Consider the following 15,391-nt stretch of genomic DNA (forward strand, 5'->3'; position numbering starts at 1 on the left):
AACTTTCTGTTATTAAAAAAAAAAAAAGAGATGGAACGTAAGTTGTTATCGGTGAACTTCAGATGTCCCATACAGTAATTTAAGGATTAAAATGAAGAGTAAGCTGGTAGCAGAGTAAGGAACACACTAAAATACCAACTGGCAGTAAATCTGATTAAATTAGACATGGCAAAGCTAATCTCTCAGCTCTTCTGTATTTTCGCACTGTCCAGATGGCTGGTTCCTGTCTTTGTTTTTAGAGTTTTTTGTTAGATACAACATAATTGGATGCACTGCACTGCAGGAATCTGGTCATGTTGCTTTCAAAGTTGGAGCTAAAGGACTGGTCTTTGAGTAATATGCTTTGGGATTAAGGGCAGTCTGAAAAACTGGGCTCAGGTATTAATCTCTGGGTCAGGAGACTGCTGCTTATGGAATGTGAGGATTCCTAATGCCCTGGGGATGGAACCTCCTGCTGGGCTCTTGGAGATGCTGCTTTACCTGGGTCTCATGGATATTTTTATCAGGTCTGACTGTTCAGCAGGTAAAGATACCTGTGCTAACATGGCCCCTACTTTATCAATCTCTAGTAGGGAATTATGACTTCTAATCTTTCTGGTTAGAGGGAGCCTTGCAGTGAAATCCTTCCCACAGAAGCAACCCCAAGCTAGCTTGGCAAAGAAACTCAGAATAATGTCCTTCAAATTGTCCCAGAAGCTTAAGTCATTCCCAGCTGGCTGGGATTGATTTAGCAAGGCTGATCCAGCTCTTCTTCATCTGATGCATGTGATAACTACAGATCAGGGGTTGGAAGCTGCTGTTCAATTGCTGCATCATCTCTTAAGGCAGTGATTTTGTAGAATCCACCTGCTGGTGGAATGAAATTTCCCCAATCCCATTGAATAACTTGTCTGTAAAACACGTTTGCAAAATGTTTTGTGGTGCCATTTTAATGGGACACCAGTCAGCAGATCCTGAGAGTCTGGGTGGTTGGATTCTGTTCAGAGCTCTGCCCCTAACTCCTTACTCTGGGAGAGCACCTCATTCGACTGCAGAACACCTGGTTCAATCCCAGTATGATGGAGATTGGTCCTTGAAAAGCCCACCTTTGTTTTAAAATAGTATAATGAAAGAAGAAATTATTGCTGTTCTCTTTTAGCTCCAAGTGCTCCAATAAACTGGCGCAGAGGAAAACTGCTGGGCCAGGGTGCCTTTGGCCGCGTGTATCTGTGCTACGACGTGGACACAGGCAGAGAACTTGCAGCTAAGCAGGTCCAGTTTGATCCAGAGAGCCCTGAAACGAGCAAGGTAATTCTTATCTCAGCTTCTAAAATCCTGTAAGATCCTGTACTATGTCTGTCTCCGTCTGTCCTTGAAAGCTGGCATCTTATTTAGTCATGTGGAGAAGAATAGGAGTCATTTAAAAATTACTTTTCTGTGTTATTAACTTCAGCCTGAAACTAAAATCCATTTTCTGGTTTCATTCTTGGCTCTCCCTTCTCAGCTTTTTGGTTTGTTGCCAGGTTACTTGAGGAATACTAGACTGCCCTGTGTTCCTGATTAGACATAGATGTGAATGAAACTAAACCCAGCAAGAGTAGAGGGGTTTTTTTTCTTTTTTGAACAAAAAAAGCTGCTTGCACATGCAAAACCCATTTCTGGGTTTATATGGTATACCCTGTATCAAGTGCATTAATTACCAATTTTCACTTCTGAGTTCTCTGTGTCCTTAAAACAAATTGAGTTGTGGGGTGTAAATTAATCAAGAAGAGTGATGTGACAACACTTTAGAGACAGTGGAGATGAGACGGGCACCTTGAAATTATGGGAGAGCACTCAACGCCCTGCACAGGGGATAGAGCTGGAATGGCTTTTGGGTTCTTTGCTAGTGTTTTAACAGTGTACCAGTTTCCCAATATTGAACAAATTCACTTTGAGCTAGAATAACTGATCCACAAAGATTTAATTATTCTGATTTTATATGGGATATTGGTGCCAAGATGTGTCCTAAATTGGGAAGTTCTACGATGTCTCTGTTGTAAATCAGACAGTAACTCTGAGCCAAGGAGGAACAGGCTGGAATATATTTTGAAGGCACTGAAACTCCAAACCTTAAACTATTATTTGGCCTGATTAAGCAGCTTCCTCTGGTTCCATGTGTCCCTACAACATCCACGTTCTTGCTCTAAGGTTCTTCATCCTCTTCCAGAGTAAGAGAGCTGAACCTGACACCTTCCCATGGCAGGGCTGGAAAGAGTTAAGTGGGACTAATTTGAGAGAAAACATTATTCCTTTTTCCATAAATCCTCATGCCTTTGATGTTCTTCCTGTTCAATCCCTGGATTCAGCAAAAACCTGATACTTTCTCTGAGCAGCAAATGTCTGTGATTCCGTCTGAAGTTGTTGGATAACCTCTTTGCCTTTGCACTGTGATACCCTGTTGTCTGTGGCAAGAGCAAAGCAAAGGATCAGTTTCATGTGCAGAGCTGCAGATTCTTTGAAGTAAATAGGAGAGGAAGCTGTTTTTAGGGTTGATTCCAGTAAATCATCAGTGTGAATCAGAACAGAACTGGGTGACAGAAGCTTAGCAGCTCTCAGCACCTGTTGTTTTGCTCTCCAGTGGGTTGAGGTTCCAGTTCTGTAACTGTATTCAGAGCTGTTTCATAGTTAACACTCCCTGCCCTCAGCTTAGTGAGAGAAGTGAGGTTATACCTGTGTTAGTGAAGAATCCTTTCAGCCACCCGGGGTAAAGCCATGCAGCTGATGGAACCAAGGCAAGAAACAAAGTTTTTCTGGTACTAAATCCATGTGTGATACTGCCTGTGTTCTATGAGAGCTTCCACACCAACACTTACCTGCAGATAATACAGTAAAAATGAACAGGAAGCCCTGGTAATGTTTGCCTTTCCTTAGAAGCAGATAAACCGATGTCATGGATTACACTTTTCAGTGTAGTAGTGGTCTCATCCTGCCAGTGACATGACAATTATTTTTTATATTTATGATATATTTCCTGGGGCTGCAATCTTATTTTCTCCTTCGACATCCATAGGAAGTGAGTGCGCTGGAGTGTGAAATTCAGCTGCTGAAGAACCTCCAGCACGAACGTATTGTGCAGTATTACGGCTGCTTAAGGGATCGAGCAGAGAAGACCTTGACCATCTTCATGGAGTACATGCCAGGGGTAAGAGCAGCACAGTCAGGGATCAGAAAGGGAGATGGCTGGGTTTGTTAATTGATTTATTAATTGCTGTGATCCCCCTAACCATGTCATCCACCTCAGACCCTCTTAGGGCTGCGCCTTCTCACGCCGGCTCATAATGCCACCACTGTCATTTTATTTGTGTCCAAATAACCTCTTTGGTTTTTTTCCTTAAGTGTCTTGTACTTGAAATTATTCTTTTTATTCTATATTGTCTTTAATAGTCACTAAAGGCAGTTCTTTTCTTCAGTCTTAATTTGTTCTACCAAAGTACTTCAAAGGACTTGGGCCAACATGTAAATGCTGGTAACTGAATTAGCAGAATCATGGTACAGCAAGTGAGGCTAAAACTGACTCTCCAAAAAGGGAGGCTTTTCACCCAGATCAGTCTGCTTAACTATTTTATTGCTTGTCTTCACAACCAGTTGTGCCAGCAGACAGAACCTCCTTAAGCTGTTTTTGCCTTGAAGCCTGTCCTTATTGTTCTTAAAAAGGGCTTCTTAAGGCAAGGTGCTCAGAGAGCCTCCCAGAAAGGCTTCAGCAGAGGCCAGAGTTCGTTGCTGGGCCAGTTGGGTGTCTAACACCCAGGGCTTGTGGGAATTGAGTGGACACTGCAGGAGTTGTGCTTTGTCACTTCTTTGCCAATTCCTTCTGTCTGCTTTTTGCAGGGGTCAGTGAAAGACCAGCTGAAGGCATATGGAGCCCTCACGGAAAACGTCACCCGGAAATACACCCGGCAGATCCTCGAGGGCGTCTCGTACCTTCACAGCAACATGATTGTGCACAGGGACATAAAGGGTGAGAGCAGTGGGCAAGGGGAAAGAACTTTCCCAGCACAAGTGCACTCAATTTGAGAGCAGAAGGGTTTCACGTGGGCACGTACCAGATAATGGCAGCAATGGGGTTCTTGGTCTCATTGCAGCTTTGGAGGAGGAATTGGTTTTGGTGTCTAAACCTCAGTTTGTGTCCACATAAAAGCTAAGCTCTAAAGTTTGCTTTTTCCCTGGTGCTTCGTGTTCAGGACCTCTGACCAAGTAAAGTGGAGATTGACTTGTTTATTGTAGGAGTTCAAAGCGGTTTAATCGGCTACATCTGTTACCCAGCTGACCAGAAAGCAGTGCTTGCACTCACCAAAGCAGCATCCCAATAAAATCCTCTACACAACTCTGTTCTCTCTCAGCCTGTGGCCTGGGGGCCCTGCTAGGCTGGCTGAGCTGTTTACAGGCACTGTAACAATGCTGATGCTGACTCAGCTCTCATTTCCCTCCTTCACTTCCTTGTGTTTTTCCCTGAAGTTTTTCCCATTTACAGCCATTAGCAATTGGCTTGTCTACAGCCTGAATTAAAGAAATGATGTTTAGCAGGTCACCTGAGGCTTAATGGGGAAAGAGCCATACCATGAGCACGGGTATTTGGGGTTGGATATCGTTCTCTAGGCTGTGGATCCAACAGCTGGATTGCATGAAAACAGCTGTCTTCGTTTTTTGTTTCTGTCCAGGTGCCAATATTCTCCGTGACTCTGCTGGGAATGTGAAGCTTGGGGACTTTGGGGCCAGCAAACGGCTGCAGACAATCTGTATGTCTGGGACAGGCATCCGCTCTGTCACGGGCACTCCGTACTGGATGAGCCCGGAGGTGATCAGCGGGGAAGGCTACGGGAGGAAGGCGGATGTGTGGTGAGCCTTTAACTTGCTGTCCATACATCACTGCACAGCTCTCCTGGAGCCAGATAAGACAGCACCTTCTGTCATCTTGTCTGGATGAAAAGTTTTAGGAGAATCGAAGTCACTGATTTGAACTCAAGACATGATCTTCTGCAGGCTGTATTTCGCAGTGTTAACACCTAACTACTCATTTGGTTTTTCAGGAGCAGTTTTAGTTTTTCAGAAACAGTTTCCACTCATTCCTTCCTCACACTGATAGCTGTTCTTTTGCTTTCTGGCTGGTGCAATGTTTTCATCCTTCTTGTGCTCTCAAGCACTTGGTGGAATTCTTGGGGATGTCCTGTGCAGGGCCAGGAATTGGGATCGTGATCCTTGTGGGTCCCTGCCAACTTAGGATATTCTGTGGTTCTATGATATCCCTTAGAAGAGCAACTGAAGGTTGTTTAGGAAGAGCCCATTCATTTAGTTATAAAATGAGAGTTATGCTTAAAATGTACTGGAAATTAATAGAATTTTAGCCTTAAAGGAAAGATGCCCAAACCTGGAACAACAGAAAAGATCCAGATGATCTGCATGAATGGAAACTGTAGCTGTGCTATTATTGGCATAGCTAAGGAATAGCCTCTATCAAAAGAGCAAAATGGTCCTGTGCCAAAATGTTAATTTTGGAGGCCTTAAAAAGGTGAGATTATAAAACTTAAGTAAGCAACAGGGACAAAAGGTCTGGTTGTGCCTCCACAGTAAAGCAGGGCCTGTTTCCTGTCCAAGCAGCGAGTGGAAACACAGCTGAAAATGTCTCGTCTGCAAAGGGTTAAGTCCTGCAGACTCTCCCAGTTGAGATGCTTGGGGAGAGAGTGAAGCACGTGCCCTTCCCCCTGGGTTGGTGCAGTTGTGGATTTCCTCTTGGTGCTGACATTGGTCCATTCCCATCAAAGAGTCGCTGCCGTTGGCCAGGCTCCAGTTCCTACAATCCCAGTCATTATTTTGGGGGGTCAGAATTTTCCAGTGCAGCGCTGGTCCCAGGGTGGATATGTATGGCCCAGAGGCTCAGAAACGTAACAAATCCGTCCACCTGGCTCTGTGCCACTGCTGCAGGCCCCTCTCCAGTTTTCTTTTTCCTAAATAGCAGAATATGTTAGCTATTTGTTATTGCTGGAGTGACTTGACATGAAAAACATTCCTGCTGTTTGCTGAATATCTTAAAGAAACCGGATCTGCTTAAACGGTATAAATCAGTCTAAACAATAATATATCCCTGCTTGCTTTTGAGCAAACCCCCAGCACTTCAGCACACATGGTTTGCATTTTCTGTACTCTCTTCTAGTAAGTCTGAACTGGCTGGAAAACTGTAAAATTTTCACGTTGGATTTTAAACCTTGTCGAGAAATCAGTTCTTGCATATTCACTGCATTTAATTCCTTTCCTTCCTTGTCTTGGCAAGGAAGGAAAGTCTGCCTCTCAACATGTCTTTTCCTTGCTTTTCACCTCAAAAGAAGGTTTAGTTTTAAGGTAGAGGAGGCAGTTTTGCCTTTTTAATGGAAGATGTGATAAAAACACAGGATTGGATATTAAAAATTCACTAATGGCTTTTACTTAATCTGTGGCTTGGAGGAAGCAATTAATCCTTTTTGAATAAAGCCCTATCAGTGCAGTGCCACAGAAACCATCTTCCCTGGGAAGGTGTTGGAGTCACGTTGCCTCAGAAAGGTGGCTCAGCCCTGTCCCCAGAATCACGTCCCCTGAGGTAGCCTGCAGAGCCCCATTAACTTTACAAGGAGTTTTTCCTTAAGGTAATGATGCATCTGTCCCACAGGGATTTAACTTACTGCCTTCCCAGTTTGGAACTGTTACAACTTCAATTATTTTTTGACTGATGCTTGGTTTCTTGTGAAGTGGAGATATTATTAGGTTGGCTTTTTCCCCAACGTGGGCATTTCGAGGCTGTGACTGAAAAGGGATTTTGCTGAAATGGCTTTGTGGGGTCAAGGAGCTCTGATTCACTGAACCTTGAGTGTTAAAAAGTCTGTTTTCTACCTTGCAACTCAGCAAGTTGAGCCTCTGAGCAACCTGGTCTAGTGGAAGGTGTCCCTGCCCATGGCAGGGGGTTGGAACAGGATGGGCTTTAAGGTCCCTTCAAACCCAAACCATCCTGTGATTCCCTAAGTGCCTTTGAGTTACAACAGTAGCAGCAGCACCTGAAAGTACCACCGAGGTCAAACGGTGCCTTCAGGGACGTTCCCACGGGCACCTCTTGTCCCCTGTTAACACAAATGTTTCCTGAGAGGAGAATTTGAGAGAGGACACACAGCACTTGCCAGGCAGTGGTGCCGGCCCCCCTGACTCAGCACTTCCCTGCTCTCCTGGAAGGAAAAGCAGCTGTGGGCAGCTCTGGCTCCGAGTCGGGGCATGTGCGGGGTTTGCTGAGCACAATCCCCCCAGGAGCCATTTCCAGAGCTGGAGCTCGCTGGGGAGCTCTCCCTGAGCATGGGGCATTATTGGGTGAATTCTCATTTGGTTTTTCCTGTCTGCTTTCCCAGGAGCCTTGGCTGCACCGTGGTGGAAATGCTGACAGAGAAGCCCCCCTGGGCCGAGTACGAAGCCATGGCAGCGATCTTCAAAATCGCCACCCAGCCCACCAACCCCCAGCTCCCCTCCCACATATCAGAACATTGCCGGGACTTCCTAAAGCAGATCTTTGTGGAAGCCAGGCACAGACCCTCTGCTGAAGAGCTGCTCAGACACCAGTTTGCACAGCTCCAGTACTGAATTACCTCCCTTGCTCGCAGCTCCTGCCAGGCTTTCCGTGCCCTGTCTGGTCTAGTTGCAACAGCCCGTTGTGGTGCTGCATCTTCAAAATGCCAACTCAGCTAGGCCTAGTCCTTTGGGGAAGTTCTGCCAAGGAACTTAGGGTCTGCTCTCGTGCCTGATTCCTTCGTTTGCTGGACTGATGTTCATCCTGCCGACAGCTGTCCAAGCAGAGCTACATTTTTGCCCCAAGTTACCTGGATGTGACATTGCAGCTGGCTGCGTGTTTTCTGCAGGCCCAGGAATGGGAATCTAACAAGCGTCTCACTGGTTGAACATAGGAGAAAATCTGAACCCAAGTGGGAACTGGAAGAGCTCCACTCTTCAGCAAAACAGAAACATGCACCAGCCTCCAGACCAGCTCTGTCTGGGGGAGTTCCTGGTTTTCCCCTGCTGGGGCTCCAGAGGCGTGTCCAGTACCTGAATCCAGCAAAAAGCCATGTGTCATGGAGCATGCGCTCGCTATAGTGTGGTATATTTTTCTTCTTGAGTATTCAGCATCTGAAGGTGTTCAGAAAATATTGATTCAAAAGTATGTGAATAGTGTTATTTTATAATGAACCCGTGGATTTGGGGCTGGGGGTGAGGGAGGTCTTTCCAGCTAAATGTCGGGATAATCATACAAGTTTCAGCAGAATGCAATCACTCCAGGGCCTGAGGAAAGGGCTCTCCCAATGATGTTGGAAAGTCCGGAGCTAATTTCCAAGGTTTGATCTGTCCCAGCATTAAGACAGTGTCTGTCAGTTTGCGTCGTACCAAACAAGTCTGTGCTCCTGCTTCTTCTCTCTGGGGCTGCTGGGTCCAAACAAAACCCCTCTGGAAGGGAAATCTGCAGAATTCAGCTTCCTCCTGCATCTCTTTGGCTGGTAACTTTTTACCATCCTTTTAACCAAAGATAGTCCATCTGGTGCCCAGGAATTTACTTCAGAGTTTCTTTGAGCACATGGCCTAATGGAAAATTGAGGGTTTCTTGGGGAGAATTACCTGGACACTCATTCTTGTTGTGCACAGGAAGCTGGAATCAAGCTCAACCCTTCGCTGTGTGTTGTTGGTTTCACAGGTGTGTAAGTGGTCATTTAAGAGTTCCATAAAAATGTTATCACCTAACTTAAATGAGCTTTTGTGGGAGTCAAGTCAAACAGGGAACCAGGGAAAACATTTGAAATGGGAGCAAATATCTAAAATTACCTGGAGATCCCCATGCAGGTACCAGGAAAATCTATCCCAGTGATTGTGCACTTCAAAGATATCACAAATCTGAGAACTGAGGTCCTGATGGCCTCAAATCCTTTATGCTGATTTGGGCACTGATAATCTTTATTTCACTCATGAAAGACCAGCAGTTTTTAAGTGCTGGGGATTCATGGAGTGGTTGTAAGTTATCTCTGAGAAGTGAAACTAAGAAAAGCAGATGTTACTTAACTAAAATATTGCTTTATAGGGCAACACTGAAGGTGTTCTGCTCTTGTATTGGAAGGTTCCACACACCTCCACTCTTCTCCCCCATAAAAATTTGAAAATTGTTTCATAATGCAATAAAATTAAGTTTTTAAGTGAATGCTAATAACAGGATAAGGCAAGTTTTAATGAAACCAATCTCCTTGAACACATGAAAAATACCGTGTTGAATTCAAAGAGGAAAAAAAACCCTAAAAGCCCCAACCAACAAAAAGTCCTGAAAAGCTTTGACAATATGAAGTGTTTTTTCTGTGCCAAACCCAGAGCAAAGTGTAACCAGTAAAAGCTGGTGTTGGTTTCCTTTCCAGTGCTCCCTGCACTACTCCAGTTGTGGGCACTTAGGGGATCCCTTTTATGAAAGCCCTTGTTCCATAATTTATTTAATTCTAGTGGGAGCACTTCTGTTGATCTTTTTCCCCACCAGGAACTCAATTCCAGATTGTCCAGACCCTTGGCCTGACTTCTGGCATGCACTTCCCTGTTGCCATGAGGGGAAGCGAGGGTGTGATGCTCCCGCTCGGAGTTAGGGAGCTTTTCACACCACTTTGCTGGGAATGTGAGATCATCCCTGGAGTCTGGATGACAAAAGTAGGGGGGTCAGCACAGCTGGGGGCCCAGCTCTTCAAGCCTTGCAACCTAAATATACCAAAGATTAGAGTCTTCATCCACTACCCATCACTTGCAGGGGTCAGGAGCACGGTGACGTCTGCAGGGGTTTCCCTCTGTCCTTGGCTTGTCCTCACCAAATCCAGACCTTCTCCCGTGATCTTTCTCTTGCTGTCCCACACACTGTGATCCGGGAGAGAACAGGGCATGAGGAAACAGCATAACTTCTGATGTGTCAAAGCAACTCAATCCTCAGGACCTCGTGGCTTTTACCTCACCTGCAGCACTGGAGGCGGTTCCAGAGCAGAGCAAGAGCACCCAGGACTGATGGGCTCGGTCCTGTCCCTGGAGCCCTCGGCCCTTCCCTGTGCTGGATGTGCCTCCTCTGTGCAAGTCCCTGCATTCCAGGCTGTAATGGGGGTAAATAACAGCTGTACAGTGACAGAGAACACGGGGCCAGCTTGGACGGGCGCGTCCGGCAGCCGCCCCAGCGCCACGCGTTCGGCACAGGAACAAGCCAAAGCATTACCTGTATGTTTGGAGATGCACTTTTATGAATGTAGTTTATATCGCTCTTTTTTAGCTCTTTTTACATCATGTAAACGGTGATGCCTCATACTTTTTTTTTTAATTTATATCGTAAAAGATCATATTTGGTGATTTTTATATATATCGACTGTTACAGGGTGGGGGGAGGTGGGGAAATAAATTTGACGCCTTTATGAATTTAAAAAGGAAAAAAAGCAGCTGGTTTTGCAGAGAATTTGCTGATGGTTTATAATGAGTAGAGCCAAGCCAAAATGCCTCTTTGTTTCCTCACAGCCCTCTTGATTATGGAAAAGGAAGATCTGGATTCCTGAGTCCACTGCTCCAATGAATAACTTGGGGCTGACATTGATACCATGGGCTTTTAACAGCCCTGGCAGCAAAAGAGTTTCAAGTGGACAGAAATGTAATTATACCTCAGAATTAAATTATGTCTGGCCTCTTTATCCTGGCAGACTAGGAAAAAACTGGGTATAAACTCATTTAGGGGAGAGTGGAGGAGGAGTGCCAGGCTGACAATAAGCTATTGTGTCGATTCCAATTGTCATGTTGGGTTTCCTCCTATTCCTTCCAGTGAGGGATATATAGGGAATATTGAGTATTGGGATCCCTGATGGAAGGTGCTGTAGATATGGAGAATATCCTGTTTGACAAAGAATTTCTAATCATAGTCCCAGTATCGGGAAACAGTTAAAGGTAATCAGAAAAATGTCCGAGATTCCCATTGGAGAGGGACTTGGGGGAATTTGGCTGTCCCTGAGGTAGTTAGGAAACAAAGTAGTGACATTTTGGTCTTGGTGTGACGATTCTGTGCATTCCAGGTTATTTGCCTGTTCTCCAGAAAATCCCGTCTTTGCCCATTCTAGTGGCAGTTAGGTTGCATCCATTTGGGTGGGGTTTTTGGAGTGGGGTTTTTTCCCCTAATTTGGAATAATATTCCACAGGACTTGAAGCTGCTCCAAAGAGTTCCCATTGCCACCAGTTACCAACATAGACTGACCAAGAGGGAAAAGGTAGGTGTGCCAGGAGCAGTTCAAAAAGGAAGAAAAGGGTTTTGTTGTCACCATAAGAGATGCAAAGCGGGGAGAAAGGGCTTTAACCTGGATTGTGCAGAAGACCTTGACCCAGTAGTCTCTATTTACAGACCGGGGGCTTGCAGTGCAAAGCCAGGCCAATGTATCATTTTATTTACAATAAAATTATCATTTATATGAAAGCCTGGTTTGGTGGTTGTCCTTTTAAAAAGCAAAAATTTGGAGAAGGAAAGCCTCTGGATTTCAGACAAGTGGAAGATACCATGAGCTCCCTTCCAGAAATGGAGCTTCCCAGCTGAACTGGAGCAATCTGGATGGTCTTGCATTGACTGTAGCAGTGATTTGGGGCAGAACAAGCTTTGCTGTCCCTGAGTAGGACAAGACAATGGGTAACCACATCTACAGATACTTTCAGGCTTTATTTTTTTTTCCAGCATGCTGTGTTAGGAACAGACAGAAATAGTGCTGCTATAAAATTCATCTGTTCTCCTTGCTGAAAGGCGGATTTTTTCCTCTTCGTGCAGCTTCTCTCTCCGGTGTCACTGTCACTTAATCAGTGTTTGGGTGCCACTCTGCGCTCACCACAAGCAGCCTCCAGTTGCCTTTTCCCAGGATGTAGCTGCTGTCAGTGAAACACTGAAATATTTGTCAGTGTAAAATGTGAACAGATCAGAAGAGGGGGGTTGACCAGCTGCTCCAATAGAAACCCTGCACAGAACCAAGCATGTGTGTGACTCCTGGGGCTGTGCTAGCACAGATAAGAACCATCAAGTGCAGTTGTCTCAGAACAAAAATGTCTTGTGGAACCAGAATAAAGCACCTCCAGCTGCTTCCCAACACCCCCTTGTGTGCTAGAACCCACAGATCCTGCCCTTGCCAAAGGAGGAACCTGGGAACTCTCTGTTACCTTCACTTTGAGGGTGATGCATCCCAAAGCTGATGCCTTTCTTCTCCTTTCCCCTCGGTGTGTTCAGTGGGATATTTGCTTGAGATTCCCATCTTGGCCTTGTCTGATGGTCAGGTTTCTCCTGGACTCTCCTCCTGGTCACCCCTCTCAAAAGAAAGTGGCTCCGTAGTAATTCTGCTTTCCATAAATACAGAGTGTGTATTCCTAACTGGAGTCGTCCCCACAGACCCACAAGGAACATCCAGTCCAGTTCCCAGCCCTGCACAGGACACTGCAAGAATCTCACCTGTAGTGTGGTGGTTGAGCAGGGGCTGGGAGAAGAAAATGTTTGGAGCCTTGGAGGTAGAAATTATCAGCCCCAAAACACTAACTAAAGCACAAAAGAAATGCAGCAAAGACCCTCAATTGTCTTTTTATTTCTGGTAATTTGTGCTATGAGTGTTTTATGGCCCAGGGGCAGGGGACTTAAGGTACATTTCCTCTCTAAATCCACTTCTGAAGCAAATAAAATACAAAAATCTCTACAGAGGTTGGCTGTACGGCTGTGGCTCTTTTGGGGTAGTAAAGTGTGAATCAGGAGCAGTGTCCTCTGGATTTCATACTGCTCAGGTGTGGGTGTATTGCTTATATCCAGCAATCTGCTCTCATGTCACTGGTTCTGCAGCTGAGCTCTGCCTGGTGCTATCTCATCCAGAACTGGACATGATGGTATGGATGTATATGGATTTATATGGATTCATACTGATTTTTCTTTTTCCCCAAACAGCTTTTATTACATGACTGGCTTGGATTCTTATGTTCTGGAAAATGTCCTTCCCTGGGCTGGAGGGCAGGTTGGTGCTGAGCCCCGTGCTCGTGTGGAAGCACAAAAGGAAGGTGTGGGGGGTGTGATATGCAGGGTGTTGATCATCAGTCGTTTGTTTCTTGGGTGGCAAGAGCAGCTCTGCCCTCCGAGAGGAGGAATTGCAGGTGGCTCTGGGCTGTTTTCCGTGCTCTGCTCCAAGTCAGGGGTTGTTCTTGTGCTGCCACTGCCCTCAAGCTCTTGCTGCATCCACCTGGAACCCCCGGGAGCTGTGGCATCCCCGGCTGTGGCTGCAGCTTGTGCTGCTTCTCTGGCTCCTCTGCTGGCAATATCCTCCCGTGGAGCTGCTGCTGTATTGCTTTCACTGTGCCCCCAACAAGGAGCCAAAATAGTTCATCACAACCAAATGCAAGCTGTGCAGCATCCTCGAGAGGGTTGCAGGCAGAACTGATCTCCCAGCTCCTGCTTCTCTTGCCAGATGCTGCAGAATTCTCTGACACCTTCTGTGCCCGTAGCTCTTGGCTTGTTCAGCTGGAGTAGACTGAGGTCAGACCTCACCAGGGGCCACAGCTCCTCCCGAGGGGCAGCTCCAATCTCTGCTTTCGTGACCAGGGACAGGACCCAGGGAAGGATGGGTGGAGAATGGCCTTTAGATAAAATCTCAAATTTCAATTTGGAGGAGGGAAGGAAAGATACCATTTCATTACTTTTCTGGGTTCATGGTCTCTTTCTAACTGAAAACCCAGCCTTTAAAACCTGGGGGTTTCACACTTCCCTACCCCCAAAATCATCTGGTATTGTTAAAATGCTGCTCATCTCGCTGTGCAGCAGCCTGGGAGCTGAGGGAATCGGGAAGTGAGGCCAGCGAGAGGCAGGAAGCAGAACCAAGGGCTCCGCTTTCATTTTCTGAGCATTCTGAGGAAGGAAGGGGCCGGGGAAGGGGCCCCAAGCCTGCAGCATCACGAGCCCCTTGGCAAGGGCTGCTCAGGGGTGGCTTTTTTTAGGATGTAAATCTGCCACCTGCATGTTGGTGTGAAGGGGGTTGGCAGCACCTGCGTGGTGGGGACAGTCAAAGCTCTTGGTGAGGCTGAATCCCCCTGGGACCCTTGCCAGGGTCTGTGTGCAGTCCCTGGTGGTGGCTGTGTCCCCAGGCCATCCCCACCCAGGAGCCCCTTTAAAAGCCCTTCAGTAAAAAGGAGAAATAACTTGGCCAACATCAGGCTCCTCTGGTCATCCAGCAGATGCTGTCCCCAAAATCAGATGTCACTGTGACCGTGAGACATCTCCGCTGTGGAGCTGCTGACTGGCTGTGGCTGCACACCCTGAGCCCCCGAAGGGCTGTGCTGAGCAGGGGGAGCACCACAGAGACCAGGGTTAATAGCACATCTCTATTTGTGCCATCTCTTCCTCCTCTGGACTACCCATCCCCATCTTTCTCCCTCTTCCATCTTTATCTCCTGTTTCCATGGCTGTGTCTGGGTTCTCCCAGACAGGATGTGCTCAGCAGAGCTGATGGTATCAGTCAGGGATGGAACAGGGGCTCTTTCTGTTGCTATCACGGCCTGTTGCTCTATGTAGAGGCTCAGAAAAGCTCAGTTCCTGTAGAATTTGAAAGACATGGGGTTCCTGAGCACAGCTGTGCAAAGTGTGTGTGGAGGAAAGAGGTAAGTAATAATTAAAACCAGACTCACCCACTTTCCCTGGTTTTCCTGCATTTGTCTCTCCAGCCTGGCAGGGCTTGCTGGGATCATTAATTTGTATGGACTGTGCTGTCCAAACCAGGGCATTGGATATGGGGTGGACCCAAGCCAGACCTGTGTGGCACCAGCCAGCCCAGCACTGATGCCCATCCTGCCCCAGCAGAGTCACTGAGGCAGGGACAGGGCACGATGGCCACTGATGCGGAGGGGAGAGAGTGAGACGTATCAGAGCAAAGGGGTGGATTTAATCCTGGGGGATCCACAGGCCAGTGAATTCCCTTTGAGGGTGGTCTGGGCTCCATTCGGCAGCTGGTGGAAGGTTCCAGCTGGGCTGTGCAGCTCGCAGGGCAACACTGATGTGGAATTTGAAATCCTGGTTCGGGTCCCAAAAAATTGGGGGCCCCAGAGGGGCTTCTGGTCAGGGGCCTGCACCCTGGTCACCTCTGCCCAGTCCTCATGGCCTGCAGGATCCCTCTGAGCACTCTCCAAAGAGGGCTGGGCTGCCTCTTTCCCTTCCCTCCATCCCCTTCCCTCCCAGCCTCACTCATAACATTACATACAGGTATCCAGGAATGCTTCCTTGATCCTGCATGGACAGAGGCTCTTTCCACAGTACCTGGGCAGTAAGAGAAAGAGCTGACCACTGCTCCCACCTCCCCAGGCCCCTGGGAACACAGGACAAGACAGG

At 46.9% G+C, this 15,391-nt stretch overlaps 1 protein-coding gene across 2 annotated transcripts in view; it reads left to right on the forward strand.

The window, feature by feature from the left end:
• Positions 1-11,476, forward strand: part of MAP3K3 (mitogen-activated protein kinase kinase kinase 3) — a 37,241-nt gene extending 25,765 nt beyond the window's left edge. For both annotated transcript variants that reach the window (XM_042051075.1, XM_042051150.1), the window contains exons 13-17: positions 1,139-1,287; positions 3,032-3,163; positions 3,850-3,979; positions 4,680-4,857; positions 7,383-11,476. In XM_042051075.1, the coding sequence (XP_041907009.1) occupies positions 1,139-1,287; positions 3,032-3,163; positions 3,850-3,979; positions 4,680-4,857; positions 7,383-7,611 (818 nt within the window). In that variant the 3' untranslated portion in view covers positions 7,612-11,476. The remainder of the gene's footprint in view (positions 1-1,138; positions 1,288-3,031; positions 3,164-3,849; positions 3,980-4,679; positions 4,858-7,382) is intronic.
• Positions 11,477-15,391: the final 3,915 nt, after the last annotated feature.

Source organism: Corvus kubaryi, unplaced genomic scaffold (assembly GCF_017639235.1).
Source record: "Corvus kubaryi isolate FWS band 111438036 unplaced genomic scaffold, C.kubaryi_AGA036_p1.0 123, whole genome shotgun sequence".
In the NCBI taxonomy this organism is placed as follows: Eukaryota; Metazoa; Chordata; class Aves; order Passeriformes; family Corvidae; genus Corvus; species Corvus kubaryi.